This window comes from Saccostrea cucullata, unplaced genomic scaffold (assembly GCF_032062105.1).
Source record: "Saccostrea cucullata isolate Sc308-1 unplaced genomic scaffold, CSIRO_AGI_Scuc_v1 ctg89, whole genome shotgun sequence".
Classification (NCBI taxonomy): Eukaryota; Metazoa; Mollusca; class Bivalvia; order Ostreida; family Ostreidae; genus Saccostrea; species Saccostrea cuccullata.
The window spans coordinates 396,378-416,841 of record NW_026931171.1 but is presented as its reverse complement, the minus strand read 5'-3'; the positions used below and the strand labels follow the sequence as shown (position 1 = coordinate 416,841).

At 33.9% G+C, this 20,464-nt stretch overlaps 1 protein-coding gene across 1 annotated transcript in view; it reads left to right on the top strand.

Moving 5' to 3' along the window:
• The window catches only part of LOC134231657 (neurogenic locus notch homolog protein 1-like), a 47,461-nt gene that overhangs the window by 4,364 nt on the left and 22,633 nt on the right, over window positions 1-20,464 (top strand). Inside the window, exons 3-6 of the mRNA XM_062713641.1 lie at window positions 8,572-8,711; window positions 9,111-9,245; window positions 10,536-10,740; window positions 12,441-12,574. Of these exons, the coding sequence (XP_062569625.1) occupies window positions 8,572-8,711; window positions 9,111-9,245; window positions 10,536-10,740; window positions 12,441-12,574 (614 nt within the window). The remainder of the gene's footprint in view (window positions 1-8,571; window positions 8,712-9,110; window positions 9,246-10,535; window positions 10,741-12,440; window positions 12,575-20,464) is intronic.

Genomic DNA, 20,464 nt, shown 5'->3' with positions numbered 1-20,464 from the left:
GATATTGAATTCCCATGAGATAGAGGGAGGGGAAGTGGGCAACTGATACTGAATTCCCTTGAGATAGAGGGAGGGGAGTGGTGCAGCAGACACCTGATACTGAATTCCTATGAGATAGAGGGAGGGGAGTGGTGCAGGAGGCATCTGATACTGAATTCCTATGAGATAGATGGAGGGAAGTGGTGCAGGAGGCATCTGATACTGAATTCCTATGAGATAGAGGGAGGTGAGTGGTGCAGGAGGCATCTGATACTGAATTCCCATGAGATAGCAGGGTTTAAAATTAACTGAAATTTCCACTAGCCATGTGGGCTCATAACATTTCAAATTTAGGAGCCCACAGCTCAATTTGTTAACCCACAGTCAGTTTCTGTGATTAAAAAAAAAAATTTCCTTTTTTTTGGATACTGGGACAAAAGTAGATACAAATAAAATATGATTGTGTATAAATACATTTGTTTAAAATTGGAGTTCTTACTTTATAAAAATCAAATGTCATATGAATATTTAATCAAAGGAAATAAAATTGAATTCAAGCATCAATTTTACTATCCTTTTTTACATGGTACGTATACATGTATTTGCTCCTTCAAATTCAACTGATGCAGTAACAATGGTACATAAATAAGATTTTCAAAGTTAAATATTTTAACTGTAACATATCTGAAATAGTAATAAGTAAAAACACTTATAATTTATATGAATAGGTAGTTTGGAGTTATTAAAATTGTATATCTTTCACGTATCAACCATGTACAGAAGAATGGACGAAATTCGGATTAGGAAAAAACGATCGTTTTAGGGCTTTCACAAATCATGTACTACTCTTGAATGGAAAAGATGAAGGATATTTACGAACAATAGGACCATGCTGCTGTGATTTATTTCATTGGTTGGGAGTTTTGAATGAAAAACCTGTGGAAATGTCTGTTTTTCAGTAAGGGGACTGGTCAAATGAATTCGGCTCCTGCAGAATTTTCATTCGCCATGTGGGCGAGCAAGTTATAAATTTTATGAGCCCACACCAAATTTTACTCGCAATTTGCGAGTGGGCAAGCATTAATTTTAAACCCTGGATAGAGGGAGGGGGCACCTGATGCAGAGTTCCCATGAGAAAGAGGGAGAGGGAGGGGGCACCTGATACTGAATTTCCATGAAATAGAGGGAGAGGGAGGGGGCACCTGATACTGAATTCCCTTGAGATAGAGGGGGGGGGGGCATCTGATGCTGAATTCCCATGAGATAGATGAAAGGGGAAACACTAATACTCAGATAAAAGTGTATAAAGAGAACTTGGATCTTAATTTGAAAGTGTTTTTTTATATATCCTTTGTATTTCTTTGTATTTGTTTGTGAGGAATTTTTTTTTTTTGCAGTATAAATAATATTGCAGTATCGGACTTTAAGATTGAAATTGATGTCTCAAATTGACTTGCTTATAGGCTATGCGAAAAAACTGAAGACCTTTTATTACAACAGATATGAGTACTAATGACAACTCCACTGCAAAACAATTTTCTGCAGAAACCCTGTGGATTTGTATCAAATTTGAATGTTCCAAGTGCATCAAAAATAATGTTTAATAATCATTACCATGATTACTCATATGTATATACAGAGATTGGGTATCCACGAGCCTCATAGAGACCTGGAAGCCAGCAGCATGTGTAGAGGTTATGATAAGACTTCTCGGTAGAGCTCTAAATTAGCACATCATCTTTTTCACATCATAAAAAATCACAAGCACAGATGAAACAAAAACTCAGTTTGATGCTCTGTTTACAGTATTGCAAAACCATTTCGAAAGCAAGTGCTACTTGTGTTGTGAGTCAGATAAAATAAATATTCAGCAAAATGATTTGGTGTATAATAGGGCCTCTGTCTTTGAACTCTTTTGATTTAGCCTTAGGTAGTCTTTGTTGCTTTGTGATTTCCATACCTTTCCAAGTCCATGAAATGGTTCATTTGGGAATTTAGAGGCTTGTAAATAACAAGTTGAAAGAATCTTAAAAAAAATTACATCTTGGCCAGCATGAAATATATGCTACATGCAGTTTTTATTGTTCAGTAATAAATACCAATAGATTTGAAGCATCCCCTCAAATAAGGTTTTCATTTGGTCACCTAAGATTTTATAAAGGATACCAAAGAGATCTGGTCAGTAATAGTCTTAACCTACAAAATATGAACATAATGTTACAATAGTATTGTATTGATTTATATCTATATAAAGATACTGTAGTGATTAGTCAAATTAAAAGTTTGTGATTGATAACTGATAATACAGAAAATTTGGTTGCATTCATTAGGGGTACTGAATGTGTTGTCTTTTTTACAGACTGAATTTATTGCATGTAACAGCTTAAACTAAAACAAACTTTCCATTTAAATAAAGGATAAGTGAACATTCTTATTTTAAGTTAAATTGACAATTCACCTGGGTCAATAACTTATCAATTAAGAGCCATCAATACCTGAGGATGTTTTTAGTTTCTATTTCTGTTTCTTTTCTGCTACTTGATTGGCAGAGTGTTTTATACTTCAGAGTGCTGCAGGGCCCCTGCCAAAAGTAGAATTTACAGCAAAAAGGGTTGATTGAAAGAGGATAAAATTCACCTGCTTTTAATAGAAAATGTATGGAGCTGGGATTATTGTATATAAATGTTTTGGCAAGAATGGTTGGTGTAGCATCTTTGTTGAAAGAGGTAAAGAAGCAATTGATTGCTGTGTCATACAAGCATGTAGAAGACAAGTAGAGGTGGGTTGTAGATATTAACAGTTAGGTTCAGGGATAAACCCTGTCAAGGAGTGAATATCCGCTGACTTGATTAGCAGGGTCTTTTGTCATCATTGTCGGAGGATACCCGTTCTGTCCCACCCATTTACAAGTGATTCTATAGGCTTTTGTGTAACTGTGAAGTAATATGAAAACTAGTGAGGGAATGTGTGAAAGCTGGTGAGATAAACCAAACAAGAGAAATAAAAAGAGTATATCACACGCGCCAGGGTGTTTGTTGGGTGGGGTGGATAATGAGTCAGTTAATCAGTAATAAAGCAATTATATATGTGTATTTATGAGTTATGTCTCTGTCATAAGCTTGGCACTGATGCTTGTCACTGAATGAGTGCCAAGGAATCGCCAATCAGCCATCGTAATGTGTTCTGGGTTGAGGTACATGGTTAATGGAAAAGAATGGCTAGGGATCAAAATACACAATGTGATGATATTTATAAGTTCTGCCAGATTCATTGAACAAATGAATGTCTGAGATGGTCAAGTTGATACCTAATATAGGTACATATCTGAGAAATGTGCAGGGCTAGAAAACATAGGTGGCATGGTGCCATGGGAGAGAATGTCAAGTTAAACTTAAGTTTGACCATTGCTTTTTAAGCATACTGATTCATTAAATAAAACCACTGTTATGAAGTATTTGATGCATTAATGAACTTGAATGGCCATGCAAATTGATAAAGGCTGTAAATTCAAGCAAGTTTGTTTTAACCCTGATTTAAGTAAAATTTTAGAAAATCTAGTTAAAAAGATCATGAAGAAGCAGTTTTGAAGTTGTTTGATAATTGCTTTTATGCACAAAATAATTACCACATAAGCAGAATTTTTAGCGAGGATTAAATTTTGGCATTATTAGCGAGGGTGCAAAGGACGCTAAAATTGAATATCGCTAAAAATTAGTCACGATTTATCTGTAATGGTTTTTTAAGTGAGCGTTTCAAAACTGTTAAAATTACATCTCGCTAAAAATAATATACCAATTTTAAGGACAAATCGCTAAATTTGCGTCTCGCTAAAATGTGTCCTTCGATTTCTTTTAATATGAGATGCATACTAAATCTGCGTATTTCTGCATAATGACTACGCATTTCAGTTCGGGACAATCTCCTCTTGGACATTGGCATAAATATCTATTTGTACATATTATTGTAAATTCCATTGTTTGGGGTAATGATGACAGACCCCTATTTACCCAGTGCGGATGGAGTTTTTGACTTCTGTGTACTGCTGGTATAAATATGCTGCATATGGCGGGGAGATGGAGGCGTATTACTAATAGAGAGAGCCCAGAGATGGAGCTGTGATGGGTGAGCTAGGAATTCACAGGGTGAACACCCGAACTTAATGGACATGTGTACACCAATTAGGAAACAGTTTATGCTGTTGTGTTCAGAGTCTACTTATTCTCAGTCAACACAAGGATGGAAAGGGGGATAAACAATTGAGGGGTTGTAAACTAACCGGGGAGACAAGTTGGGACTGCCATAGTCTTGCTGATGATTTGTATCTGGCCTAACAAAATCCTTGCTGCGTAGTCATAACATGGTCGAGGAAGTTTATGCAAATTTAGGAATGATAGAAGTTTTTTTTTCATACTTACAAAAACTTTGTTAAATGGGGGATTTTTTTCTTCTTTAGATTTTGTGTTTATAGCAAGTTAATCATCATTTTCTTACTTGACAAGATTATGTAAGGAGTGAAATCAAGAACTGTTTATTTATTTGAGCTATCAGAATGCTGATAAAATGTAGTCTGTTTAGCAAAGATATGATATCAAAATCAGTTAGGTCATGTTTAAAGGTTGAGTCGTTAGGTGTGCTTTCTTCAGGTAATGGCTTGGAACACCTGTCGTTAGAGGCCATTTGATTGGCCAGTTTCTACGGTACTTACCGTAAGATACATACTTCAGAGCACTGCATATGGTGTGTTATATGGAAGGTGATAGATCACTATATCTCATTATGCAGAATTTAGCTTTGTCTACAACACTTGATTGACATCTCAAGTTCACAAAAAATAAAACGTAACTTTGAAATTGATTGATTGCAATATAAATACAATCCATTTTTGTCTAAGTTGAAAGAGATTTTTTAACAAAAAGTAGTTTTACGGAGTAAAATATGCCAGCATTTCTTTGGTATTTATGAAGTTGATGTAAAAAATCATTTAGATTTATATCTTTGTACCCAGTCTTTAGTATACATAATTTAAGTATATGGTTATAATTTGTATGCTGTTAAGGTATTAAAAATTGAAAGCTGAATCGAATTTCAAAGACTTGCATGTCTACAAGACAATTTCATTTCATTCTCTTTGAACAAGGAATTGCCGTAAGATTTCCATCTTGTGTACTGGAATGTCATTGAATTTTTTATTAGATCCTCATGGTCTGAGGTATCTGTTCATCTTTTTATGTCGACTGAATAAATGGTTGAATATGACAGCTGGATTTAGAGTGTCGCAAAATGGTGCAGGTAGTAATTAGATTTAGCCTAGATGTATTGAAGTGTTTCACCTGTCGGGGGAGAGCTAGCCGTGTTTACCTATAGACATTCACACCTGTCTCGTCTTTTCTAATCGCCCCATTAAACAACAGTAAACCTTTACCTGAAGCCCTTCCCTCTTCAAACGGAACCGAGTCTTGCAAGAGTTATCTCTCTTAATACAGGAATATAATTATTAGAGTTGTACATTTATAAGTATAAAATTACTGTTTATAAGTGCATGTACCTCGCGTGGAAGTGGTCTGTTTACACCTTTTAGGATTTTCCTTATCATTAAATTGATACTTTATTGAGACCTGTCAAAATGCAAAGCAAGTGATAAGCTTGAGTCACCTAGCAATGAATGAGGATCAAGTTTGTATATAATACAGGCAAATATTATCATGTTGTGTGTCTATAAATTCATTACAAACAACGAAACTTATGATATGGGGATTTAAATTGAAAATTTAAGGGTAGTGGGGTACCAGTCCTGAGATATGTTACAGTACAAAATGAACAGAATGGGTACACAAAATGACCAGCTTAAGCTATCATAGAAGGTTGCATTGCTGGAGGTTATTATAAGCATGATTAGAAAATATGCCATTTTTGGAACCTTTAAATGTCTTTTTGATAGAATGGAATTTTTGTGTAACCACCTCACTGGTATCTCAAATATATGTGTTTTGAGGACTTCTATTATTATCCCCCCTCTTCGAAGAATGGAGTGCATATTGCTTCGCTGCTGTCCGTTTGTTTGTCGGTTGACCATCAGTTTCTGTTCATTTTCTTTACAGAGGTTGCACATATTTAAATAAAATTTGGTATACAAATTTATCATAAGAATATCTAGGCCAAGTTGTGTTCTGGATATGATTGAGCCATTTTGGACAGAGTTATGCCCCTTTGAATAATTCCAATTATTTGCAGTTTCTGTTCATTTTCTTTGCATATGTTGCACATATTGAAATGAAATTTGGTATACAGATTTATTATAGAATATTTAGATCAATCTCTGTTCTAGATATGATCCAGCCATTTGGATAGAGTTATGCCCCTTGGACTTAGAAAAATTCCAATCATTGGGGGGAGGGAGGCATAAGTGTTTTACAAACATCGCTTATTCTAGTATCAGTTTTAAGGAAAATATTGAGCATTTTCCCCCAAAAAGTTACTTATGCTTAGAATTAATTTTGACATGAAAAAAGTTGTCCCCACATCAGTTGTTTTAATATAATTCTGTAATAAGTGTTCCAACTTTTCCAATTATGAATCCTATGAATGCAGAATTTTTCACTGTTGTTGCTGCTTGTATGTATTTTGATCATTGTAAATTTAAACTTATTTCAGTGTTGTTTTTAATTTTGAAAGCTGTGAAGTGGACATTGCATATCTCTTTGCCATTAATCTACAGTAAAACAGCTTAGTTATAACAAAAGGCCAGGGATGGACTATTTTGCTTCATTATTATAAATGTAATTTGTTTTATTCATCAAGTTTATATGTACAATATATAATAAAGTCAGGGGAATTAAAATCGCTTTGCTGTTGGTAACTTGTTCACTGTAAGTGTGTTTCTTTGTATTTGACTTCCAGTTTTAATTTACTAATCAGTACATAACGAATGCATTACAATCGAAGTACAAACTTAATAACCATTGAGTCAATGTGTAAGGGTTTCATGTAAGAGTCATACTGAAAGGTCAAAGGCTAGACCATACAAATTGGTCATGGCAAGGACATTTCCATTGATAGGCATAAGTGCAGGAACCAGGCGTGGAGTTTCTGGATCCCATCCTGTTTAGATATAGAGACACAGAAACAGATGAGTGCCATATGTATGTCAGCAAGAGTTGTCAAATCAAATAGAAAAAGATATTTAAACAGTCTCATTCAGCAATATGCATGGTATCTTGCCATTGGGTTGCTTGGTGCTTTATTTTAGAAACCGCCTAAGCCTCCAAATTTATTTTTATAAGAGATTCTTAGATTGTTAGATTTTTCAAGATTCTTCTTAAAGGGTCTGAGTGGTGGGACTACAAGTCTTACAAGATTCAGTCTTTAAAAATCTTTTTCTTTACTCTTGGACATGGCACTGTCAAATGGCATGACTGTAATCATGGCAATAAGCAGTGAGCCTCTAACTGTATTAAATTTTTGGATTTCATGGTCTTGATGGTGGGGTTTTTTGGAGTTAGATTGGGGCTCTACTGAAGCTGTTGAAGCATATTTCTTTGTTAGGCAATTTAGTGCATAAATATGATGAGCAAGGGTATCTCTTCCAAAACTGTAAATTTCGTGCTCCTAGGTCAGGGTTTGTAGTGTACGGGTTGGGCTCTTTTGATACATTCTTTAAAAAAACTTGTTCTTTAGCAATAAGCAGGTAAACCAAGTGCAAGTTTTATGATAAACAAGTGTGCTTCTTACATAATTGTTAAATTCCTGCCTCTGGGTCAGGTGTTCTGGTGTTAGGACAGGGCTCTTTTGTACATATAGTGAAAATGCAAGAATTCTTGAAAAAATCTTCTCTGTCCTTGCATATTAAGCAAACATGCTTATTGCATGGTTATTATAAGCTACATGTAACTAGGTTACCTTGTCCAAAATTTTTCAAATCCATGGTCCCTGTGTCAGAGCGACTCTATTCTTGTAAATATGGTGAAAATACATTTATATGTTTGAAAACTGCTCCTAGGTAATACTTATAGGCAAACTAAGTGCTTGGTATTAATGAGCAAGGGTGAATGAGCAAGGGTGCCTCTCCCTTAATTGGGTAAATCTTGGTACGTAGAGCAGGTGTTCTGGTGTTAGGCTGGTTCTCTTGATAGTACACATGTACTTCTTCTTCTACATGGATTTTATGGAAGGAACCAAAAGGGACAAGGATGATCAACTATCTTTCTGTTTCATAAGAAATTCGAAATTTATATAACTTTGATCTAAAGCTCAGAGTAGTTTCTTATCTGTTTTATTTTGTTAAATTCCATTTTGCAAGACATTGTAAATGGTGTGTACATATATTTTGTATAATTAATGCATCTAGATCAACAGTTGCACATCAAAACATGTACTTGTTGTATGCATGCAGTGTTAGAACAATATTCATTTTCATTTGAATTTTCATAGCCTGTGATTTTAACTATCATAAGTAAGAGGTAAAAAGAGAAAAGTATTAGTCATAAAACAGTTTAATACAGTTTCTGTGGCAGTTCCAATGTATATACCCTTATATAAAATTAAAAGTGAAAATTTTTGCTGTCAAGCATTATAAAATTGTTATTGTACTTCCAGATGTGGTGAGAATTATGTAGGAGAGTACTGTCAGGATGACAACCCGTGTAGACCGGACGCTCACTTTTGTGAGAATAACGGAACTTGTCGAATTATATCAACTGCTTCAGGATTCAAAGGACGCTGTGATTGTAGATTAGGTAAAAATTTAGGAGGGAGAGAATTAAAACTAATAAGAGTTATCTTTCTTTCAATAGGTCAGACCAATTTTGAGGTTCATTTGGAAGAGTTGTCTTTCTTTGTTCTGAAACTCGCAGTACAAGTGAATAATAGCACATTGGAAAAATTGGATGGAATTTGAATGAAATTTGAAAATTTCAATTTGAAATGTAGAATTTATTCTATAATATAGAAAATGAAGAAAGAGTTAACAAATTAAGTAACGTGTTATAAATTAATGTAGGTCAGATATCAACATAGTCATTTTGTTTCCTATAGGGAAATAGGATATATTGTTAAATAAAAAATATACACAGAAAAAAGAAATGTGTTGAAATTATATATAACATTGGTTTTTTATATGTTCTGAAAATTTTTAGGATACTCAGGGACTTTATGTGAAATTCTAGACCCCACCAGTGTATGTTACAATAATCCTTGTCAATATGGGGGCACCTGTTACAACACCGTTAGTCTTCAAGATTATGCCTGCTCTTGTCCTGTCGGTTATAGAGGTATGTAAAAATCCATATATGTCATGCTTCGAGGTTTCAAAAACATTTTTCTTGCTGATTTTTTTTTAATTTTTAAATTTGTTTTTTTTATTATACTTCATTTGCAAGGTGTTGAAACTTAAAAGAAATTGGTTAAGAATCATAAAAGTGTTGTAGTTTGAAAGATTCAAATAACCATTTTAAATGAGATTTAAAGGAAATATTTTGAGATGGCAATTTATGCCTTTTATGCAAATTGTGGAAAAGATATCTCCAAGATGTTTTAACCCACCCCCCTTCTCCAAAGGTGACCTTCAACCTTGACATAAGTAATTGAAAGTATGCAGTTTTGTTGAAATTCAATGTGAACTTAATTCACACATAGATAAAGCATTTTATTCCAAAGTTGACCATGGATGTGAACTCTGATCTTTCATTGGTAAATGAAATATGATTATAGCTCTGTCATGGATAACCTGTTTAGTTCATTGTGTTCTAACTTAAATTCACAGATAAATAAAGCAGAATGAAGTATTTAAAATACTACCAACAGAATTATCTTGACTTTTGACCTTAAGATTGGTGATGAAACATTTTGAACCCTGTTGGAGATAACCTAATCACATTTATATGATTATAATCTAACTACACAGAGATATAAGGGGGATAAAATGATTTAATCAAACATGCCACCTTTTGAATTTACTTTGATTCACTTGAATAGTTCAGTTTAAATCTTTTTCATGGACAATTATCATAACCCCCTCCCCCAAATAATTTTTGTGGGACAACTGTTTGTGCAATCATGTCCTGTCCATAACTTTATAATGGAGAAACAAATTTAAATTCTTGCTTCAAAGAAAGACTGCTTATGATCAGAGGATATGGCCTTTACTTGATCAGGGTCATTTGGGCAAGTTCAAGGCCACTTCTAGGTAAATGTTACTGGGAACTTTAAAAAAAACCTGCAAGTTTTAAATTTAAATTAATAGGCTTGGGAAGAGTACCTGTAATCATTTCCAGGCTCCATCTATCCATTGCAGGTGCCCTTGATTACATTAAAAAAAATCCAATTAAATAAAATAATTCTGTAATAATTTCAAAATTTTGCAAAATTAATCATTCTCGATCTTTAAAATTTTTCGTGTAAAAATATCTTTCCACATTTCTTTTAAAAAGTTAAAAATAATTATCGATATGATGTTAATTAAAAAGTTATATGATATATTCTTATACATTGTCAACCAACTATTATAGTTCAATGTTTCATAACTGAAATCTACAAAGTAAAGTTGTTCCCAAATTTTGTAGGAGTGAATTGTTCCAAGGTGGATCACTGTGCACCCAAACCTTGCCGTAACCAAGGGGAGTGTCACGCCCTGGATGATGGGTACCAGTGTAACTGTCGCATGGGATATAAAGGACCCACGTGTATGGAGGACATCAACGAGTGTCAGGATCATCCGGATATCTGTCAGAACGGCGGAACATGTGACAACAGACCAGGATCCTACATGTAGGACTTGTATATAATAATGTATAGATTGGTTCAAAAATCTCTGTTAACTCAAAGCTGTCTGTGCATTGGGGTTTAGATTTTGATCCTCCTTTGACCCCTGAGTTTTGATAGTTGGTCGTTGATCAGAATCAATCAATAAAATTGTCCTGTCTATTTCCATTCTCAGCAGTTGGATAGGTGTCAGGTCTATAAATAATGTTCAAATCTGCCCTATCTTGTTACCATGCAAAACGAATGTGAATGTGTCAACTTAATAACTCTGTGGTCATATACCTGGGCTTAAGTCTCCTTTTCCCTGCTGGCTGATTGGCCACATTTTAAGCCCCAACTGGTCACATGTCTGTCATGTGACTGTATGTGGCGGGTCCTGGTCTGACTGCCTTTTTACCTGCCTTTGTTACCTGTTATCTAAAGCAATCTGACACATCTAATTCCACAAACAAAGAGAAAAATAATGGTATTGATCTTGCAATCAGCCTCATAATGACTGCGATAAATCTTGCCTTTTTGATCATCATTTGTTCAATTATTTGAGGAGACTAAATGAATAATTTACAGGAAAGCTTTGTAACTTGAAGCAGATTTGTTTTATGCTTTGATTTAGAGGTGAAGGTGCACTGAACTTTAAGATTATTAAAGGTGATCACATTTCCACATGAAGTACTATTTAGTAACTGATTTAATTTTCTTTATCATGTTTATGCTTTAAAATTACTATGAAACTGATACTGTCATAATTTTGCGAACTTTTCTTTTTTAAATTGAAAATAAATATTTAAATGATGCATGAATTTGAGCATGAACATGTGACCTTATTATGACCAGTTGCTTACACCTTAGCAAAATTGACCAGCTAGTGGATTTCGATATGATCTGGCATGGACTGCGAATTGTCAGGCCTGTGTTTCTTTCTTTGTTTTAATATTAATTACCAGAATTGATTGACAGCTAGGACAATGATGATAGGTATGAACACATTCTGGCCACAAGCCAGTGCACTTACCCCCCTTGTTTGACAGGTGCTTCCTGACAAATTACCTATATATCAATTAATAAATGGCCTTAAACTTCATGCTTTATCATTTACGCAAAAACCAATTTTATTTCCTCCAGCTTAACTTTTACAAATTGCTGTATAGCAGGGCTAATTAAGGCCAGGAAAGATGTACAGTTCAGAAACCGTTTTTTCGGTCTCTCTAAATTTAGCAGCTGAATTTTTTGTACTTTATTTTATGACAGCATTGTGGTGACTTAATCTGGTCTATCTTGATAGCAGGTATTCAGTGCTTGATATCAAGTTATATAGGTCTATCACACAATGCTGGTGTTGCCTTTCAAAAGTTCCGCATTGTGTTTTATATCTACAGCGATGGAATGTCAGGTGTACACAATTAAATAAAATAAATGCATGCACACAATTAAATAGAGACTAAGATTAAATTTTTGAATGGTATTTCATCGCAAACTTTTGGAAATTTTATTGAAAAAAAATTGTATATAAGAAATGAAAATAAATATGTGTGAAATTGTAAATTAAAAAAGGAAGAAATGAATTGTAAATTATGTACATATTGTGAATATATAAATAATATTTCATACTTTTGAAATATGAAAAGGATTTTTTCTTTAATATTAATTTAATATAATATTAAGTTTGAAATTATATATAGGAATCTCATGATTTTGTAATGTTTTAGGTGTTACTGTCCACGTGAATACACTGGGAGACACTGTGATCAGCTGTATGTACCCTGTCAGCCCTCCCCTTGTAGAAATGGAGGAACCTGTGCCCAGTCTGGGAGTCTAAGCTACCAGTGCATTTGTCAGTCAGGTACTTAAAGAATTATTGTAGTTGTGATTGCTGGTTTACTGAATTGGAGCACTTTAACCTGTATGTGCTACCTACAGACATTGTGACATACTGTACCTAGCACACAGCCCATGTGGCATACACTGCAATGTAGCACAGTGCACATGTGATACAGACAAATGCATAAAGCACCTATGACAACTAGCTCTTTGTTCTTGTGCTAAAGACTGTGCAACAATTCTGACTATAGCACCTTAGCCTTGTGCCATTTACTGAGCTATAGACAATGGTGCTGGAGCAGAGATCAGGCCAGCAACTAAGTTCTATGCTTATTTATGAAAAAACAGAGAAGTTATATGTTGAGATATGGCCAACAATGGAGCCAAGTAACCTTTGAAGAAAAAAAAAAAGATTTTTTGAAACTAAAATATTTTGAAATATATGCACAGCACACTGATTAATTGGAATTGAAGTTACAGGGTAAACACATAACTATATAAGTACAAAAAATGGTCATTTTGCTCTTTTATAAGCATCATTCATTGTATCCATCAAGTTTACAAATGTAATAAATTAAGTCACAGGGAATGAAAATCACTTCGCTGTAAGTGTCAATTCATTATAAGTGTGATCAATATAACTGTGTTTTACTGTATTTGGTAATCTTTTATACATTGTCCAAAAAAGAGTATAGCATGAAAATGCCCTATTTATGTCAAAAAAAAAAAAAAAAAAAAATGAATGATTTATGAATTTGTCATTTTCATTTTAATACCTTTTGACTCAATATACAATGCTAAAAGATCAAAAAGCTTATAGAATTGATTAAATATTGACAATGCTTATGAAGTTTTTCAAATTTTTTAGTTATATGATAGATATGTAATTTTAATTACAATTTGAAAGGAAATTGAAATTGGTCATAGCCTATTCATTCGACTAAATGTTTAACAGATACAGACCATGCAATCACAATACCAGCAATTTTAAATAGCCCACTTGTTGAATACTATGTTTTCTCAAATCTTTATATATTTTTGCCTTTCAATTGTTGTCATTAAAGTCTGTCTGAAATGCAAATATTGGCCATTATGTATAGATTCTTTTGTCGAACACTGAGCAAATTGAGGTCCCCAATGAGATTTAATTGTCTCATTTTCTTCCATTTAAGAGCTTGTGTGCATGGTTGGCTACTGTTATATCAATTTGAACATAGCATATGATTAGGAAATCGTGTTAAAATCAGGTGCTTATTTGCAATTTGAATATCTCCTTTTTACTTACACCCCGAATGTTGACAGAGGTTTGAATGTTCGCGAACAAAGGGGCTGGCCAATGAGCGTCACTACTCCAAATATTTTACATAGGGATCAAACCTACTCGCGGTGATTAGACACAATCGTACAAATTTAAAACTTATTTGTCTTCTCTTATTTTGTCGTCCTTCTCTGATTCGTCTGCCACTCGGGACACAAAAGAAATATTTCTACTTTGCAGAAAACTATTTAAACCAAGTGTTATATTGATATGACAGCTTGTTTGCTTTACATAAGAATTCTAGCGTTCAAAAACATTCCATACAAACCACAAGTGTTCTAAGTAGCCAGGCTGTGGAAATATGGTGAATGTTTTCAAAATTTATTTTTGTTCCTTGAAGAAGATTGCTGATCACAGAGTTGGGTAGATGTTTGTTAAAGTAGTCCTTGGTCTATGATTTAAAAAAAAATGTTTATAAACATGTGTGTAAAACTACTACATGTACTTCCAGAAATGTCTAATTTCCTAATTATAAAGAGAATGCATGTGACATGTGTATGTTTGCATACATGTGCTGCAAATTCTCAAAGTCCACCATCCTCCACGTAACTTTTTTTTTCTGAGAGAGACTCAAAATTTGAAATATTGTATCACATACTTTTTCTTTGCTTGCAACATGGGTTGTCTTTTCATGTTCAATTCTTTTATAGACTATGTGGATTGTTTCTTATATTATTTTTGGAAACCATATTCAAAACATTTCTGTAATTTGTTAAGTGCCTAAATTTGAAGATGATGGTTGAAATTTTATATACATGTACACTGTACATTGAAGAGTTTGACTGAGGAAGGCTCAGTGCTTTTCAAGTGGATAATTTGAATTTTCTTTTAGAATAAAATTTTGTTTTGACTTGAAAGTGAAATCATGATTTTTATCAGCATTGTCATATTGCACAAAGCAGGAAAACCCAAGTGGATTGTGATTCATGTGTATTATCTAGTGTGCATGTGTCCTCAAGTTTGCAAGATCATAAATTTTTACAGTTGTGGACTTTTAACAAGTATGATTAGTAGAGGATGGAGCGTATTATGTGCATAATCGTGACTAAGATACTGAAAATCTCGGATATGACCAAAAAAATCGGAATCTTTTGGCCAAGCTACTTGAGAAATTGCTACTTGAAATCATGTTAAATTTGTTATAGTACATTAGACATTGGTTATACTGAATTGTACATATAAAGACATCGGTTTTACTGAGAACTATTTTGCTTAAGTCTGGCCTTGCAACCTTGTCAAATTTCTTTGAAAGGAAAATAGATGTGGTAGAAGGATGGGACAAAAGTGTTAAAGAATAGTTATTAAGGAAATTGTGACTTATTGAAAAGGATTAGAATAAAATGATCAGTTGTCATGGTAATGAAGGTGACTGACCAGGTAGAGGTGACAATAAAATAAGGGGTAGCCTTGCCTTATGGTTCACTCAGGCTAGAAGGGTTTTTCTTTGGTGAGAATGCGAACAAGATGGAAATGAGATATGGAGTCTCCTTTGCCATTAAGTCGACACATTTGCTAAAGCTTAAATCCAAATCCACAGATACATCACAATAAATTCAAGGGGTTTGAATTGATTTGAGAGCGGTTTGTTAATAATTTCATAAAATCATTAAAATTATTGATCCTACTCCAGGCTTTCCCTGTTCAGAAAAAGTGGGATTATGTGTTTTGACATTTATCAAAGTTTGGCTCCGAGCACAGATTTAATCATTCCATTTTCCCTTCATTCAAATTTATTTAAATGGTGTGCATCAAAAACTTTTCACCAATATTGGAAACTAGGCAGTCTGCATGGTCTTTGGAAAAATAATTTTCATTTGGAATATGTCGCAATAATAAAAAAAAAACAGTTTATCAATTATGATTACTTAATGCTCCGACAAAAGAGATAAATTTCCATTTGGGTTTATGATATCGATCAACTTTCTATATGTAAGCCATTACAGGGTTTCCTTTTTACCCCATCAAATAATTATCAATTAGCATGTAGTTGATTTAGGTCAAATTTATGTAAATTTATACTTTGTAGTCAAGGTACGAATTTGTGTCCTAGTTCTATTTGAGTGCCTTTAAAAGAAATGCACTTCCTTTTACTTTGTCTGTCACAAGTCTTCAAGTTAATTAATCAAACAATATTATTCTTACATTGTGAGCTTGATGTGTTGAAATCAAATAAAACATTGATTACAATCAGATCAACAAAGCCGAAATGAAAACAATTTTTCCTAGATAAATTAAAATGATAATGCATCACTTAGGAGTGAAATTCCAAGTGCTTAATCGATGATCGTCTTTTATGAGCTCCAATAGTTGCTTTTGACGAGACAATAGTTTATTGGCTTTATCACTAGTGATGCGAGAGAGAGTTCATATTGTTAACAGGCAGCTGTATAGACTAAGTACACAGGGAGGTAAACTCTGGCCCCTCATCTGTGATTACCTGTATTTACCTGTATTGCTAAGGAAAATTACCTGAAGTTTGCTTATGAACCACAATCAACTCTCTCTCCTCTCTCTCCCCAGCCAGCATAAATGTAGAAATCAATTACAAGACTCTATTTGTCTTCCTTAATCCAAGTTCTAGCATATTGATGGCTCTAAGCAGAGATTTGTCTGCTTTAATTGCTGATGCACTGATCAGAAGATGGGAGATAAAACTTTTGACATGTTTTGATATGGGATTCACAGGGGTACTTATCATGTTGGTAAAATACATCATCACAGCTGAGGTCTGCATAAACTCTTGTGTGAAGATACAGAAATAGAGGCAGTATAAGAATAGCTTATTCATTTGCTTAAAAAGAAAATTGCTTCAGTAGAGATGTAAATTTTGATTTAAGTTCACCCCCCCAAAAAAATCCTCTAAATAAATTTATTGGAACTGGTTTGTATTTGTGTTGCTTAACTAATGACATAGCCAATTACTTCAGTCTTACGACATGAAATCTATTGTACACAATATCCATTACTCAAAATTCCCAGCAAACCTCCAAAAATCTGTCTACAAGGTAAATCTTAGCATTGAGCCTCTAACAATTAGATAGGTAAATCATTGTGTTCAATTGTGTGGAACTGTGTCCTGTATGTAACGCTAATGGTCATCTGTCCATTTAGGCGAGACCGGCACAAACAATGGTGCCCCAGGACCCTTGTCTTCAGTCTTGTTAGTGACCAGGTAAAAAATAGAATTACACCTGAATGTATTGTCAAACTGGAGATAGTGCATCAAATTAACAAAAGAAACCGCCACTTTATAGTTTAAAAAGTTAGATGGATCACTTTTTTTCCCATGGCCAAAGATTGTCTTTGGGAAAGAAAAGAAACTTGGGGAGGGGGGATGGGGAGGCTTTAAATAAAAAAAAAATACTTATCTGTATTTTTCTTAAAATTTTAGAAATATGTATTTTTTTTTTAATTTTTTTTTTATTAATTTAAAAATTATGAAATCAATTCAATTTATTTTTAAAATGATTTAGAAGATTTATTTGAATGCACACTTAGCATGCATATACATGTACACAATGTACAGGTAACATTCAATTAAAACTCTGTAATATATGTCATGTTTGACAATTCCTGTCCATTAACAAATAATTATACAACACTTATATGACATAACATTTCCCCCCATTGGAACCCCGCTACAATTCCCTGTTATTATATTTTATGGTTAGTCACACACAAACCATTGAGCCCCCTGAATGGTTGGCTGGCTAACACAGGGCTCCCATAGAAAACATTTCCCATCATACTGCACACCACGAAGAAAAACATTCTCTCTACATCCATTCTACTACCATGTGACCAAATCTCTTTAATACCTATTTGTCAGCCAAGTGGAAAACTCTGGAGTGTGTAGCGTTGTATTTCGGTGGGTACAGTTGTGTACCCCTGAATCAGATCTCAGTGTGGAACAGCTCTTGGGAAGAGATAACTACTTTGGAGGAGTAATTAGACCAGACTAGTGAAGTGATTTGTTTTGAGTGATTAATGCCAATTAGATATTACTGCCCTATTAAAGTGTAGAGAGGATTATCAGCCGTGTGTCTCAGAGTTTTATATAGTGGAGTGAATTAGACTGATTGGTACTATATAGTGTGACTGGAAAAAAGAAACAGAAAAATTTAAATTGTCTTAAAAATAGGATATTTTATAGTGAGACAAACTAAGTATACATTTTTATGAGTGAGGATCGACTTGGAGTACCATAAAAGTTTTGTGTACACAGGGCAGATTTTGTATTTTGTCATAGGCATACAGATCAATAGATCGGGAGGTATCAGAGATTTGGACACTGTAATTCCCTAGGATTACCTGATTGTTTGATATGATTCACGGACTACCAGTGTCACTCCGGTAGAATCCTCCATGCCATGTAGCTCATCGTCTTACATTTTATTGTTACCTGTATTCTAGACTCTTGTGGGTATCAAAAAAGAATATCATGGGAACTTAAGTAAAAAGAGAAAAAATGTCGGCTTATAAGAATTTATTACCCTGTTGTTTAGGAGCCTTGCTGGTGCTGTTTTGCTTTGGTAAGTGTTCAAGTTTCATTTGTGATCTTGTTGTATGTACCATAAATAATGTTAATTTTTCGCAGAGACTTTGTATCCATTTTGAATTTAAATGTGTTTTACAGATTTTCTTTACACAACCTTTTATATTGTAGAATTTTATGTGACTTGCTATAATATTATAATTTCTTTTACTTGAATTATTGGATGGATTGAAAGAAATTTTTAATTATTTAGAGAATTTATTGATTTGCTATTTAATATATATCTTTTAAACTACCGGTAAATGAAAATGAAATACTTGTAATTAAAAAAAAACAACTGAATTCGACACAATTTCATCCCAGAAAGCATTCTAAAAGTTTAATTAAAGAAAAAAATACTCTTAAAGAAAGTTTCAGGCAACTAAAGATATTTGTTGTTTTTGATGCTGAAACTGATGTTGATTGAAGGTGATGATTACGTGATTATCAGATCTTTAAATCTATCTTTATGTTGCACCATATAGTGGCAGCCTTAGCGATTCCCACAAACAATTATTTACTACAAAACTACAAACATTTGGGTCTTGATGTGGTGATTGGGAGCTTTTTTGGCGGCAACTGTTTTCTTGACACAGATTTTTCTGATGCTGAGCATGTTGCTCTGTAAACTAATATCTGTGGGAAAGCGGATCCGAATTTCTCCACATTGCTTTTTTGTGTCTCTGGGTTATGCCGCAACAGACATTTGAAGTTTGAGATGACATGAAATAAAAAGGTCTAACACTACAAGACATTTTTAGGACTAGCAGACAATAGGGTGACTTTTTTTTTCCAAAAAAGTTTTCTGTGCAGAATTGAAGTGAGACTAAAACTTGCTCACATAATGTTCCATAGTGTTTACTTCCTCAAAATATAGATTAGAATTTCCTGTGTAATTACTTAACAAACTCAATGAGCCAGTTCCTGCCCAATTTCTGTTCTGTTGCAGAGTTCACTTTTTTAAAAACTTTTTTTTAAGAAAAAAAAACACTTATTGACACCATCTGAATTACTTTTCAAATAGAATTGTTTATTTAATACCTACCGTATTATCTCTGTACTTAATAATGATTACAGCAAACATAGCTCAAAGCATTGACACTTAGCAGATTTGTTAATTATTCTTATGAACTAATTATAGTCACCTTTTCAAGTGTCTTGCTGAGAAATTGGATTAAATACTTGTGTTGCTTTTTCCACTAATTATGACTTTGAGACATGGTGGCCTGGGAAAATCCTCCAGCCATCAGCGAACCTGTGAAAAACCAATTTAAGGTCAAAGTGTCACCCTTCTCCCAGAGTACATTGAGTCAAGACGGAAAAGAATTATATATTGTTTTGTTAAAAAAAAAAGAATTTAAGAAGAATTCAAGCTGCTAATTAAGACCCAAGAAAAAAGTCCTGCCTGAAGGGGGAGCCCTGCTGGGCATGTGAGTTATGAAGGGGGGATTGCATGAATTGGTATGCATAGTTATTCAGGGGGATAAAAAAGATCAAGGCACAAAATGTGCTTATAATTAAGGGAGTCAAGTGGAGGTGGTCATGGGAAAAAAGGATTCGAAGAGCTAGGGCGCTGATACTGCACTTGTTCCAACCCCAGTAAGGGGAGTCTGGACAAATAAACAGAGACTGCTGGACATCAGAGAGTAGGATGCATTTGTGTGTGTTTAGCTTAAAGAACAGGAAATGTTGGAATTATCACATTAATCATATGTATATGTATATAGTTCTCCTAATTCTCAGGAGATCAGTTATTTGATAAATGCCTTTTGAAAGTCATTGGGATTGAAAGATTAAATAACATAAATGGCTGTTTAGGGTGGTTTATGAGGGAAATAATTGGGTCTGGTTCAGATTTGAAAACTCCACTGTTCCCATGGGTTGTATGGTGTAATAGACATGCCCAATCTGTTTCTAATTCGTTTCATTAAAAGCATTTTTCCAGTCCCCATTAAAGTAAAGTTGTAGATTATTTCGGTGAGGCTCATCTGTGACATGTATCATATCTAAAGGTGCTTCAATGGAAAGTTCGCACTGTGAATGACTGTTGTGTTAAGCAA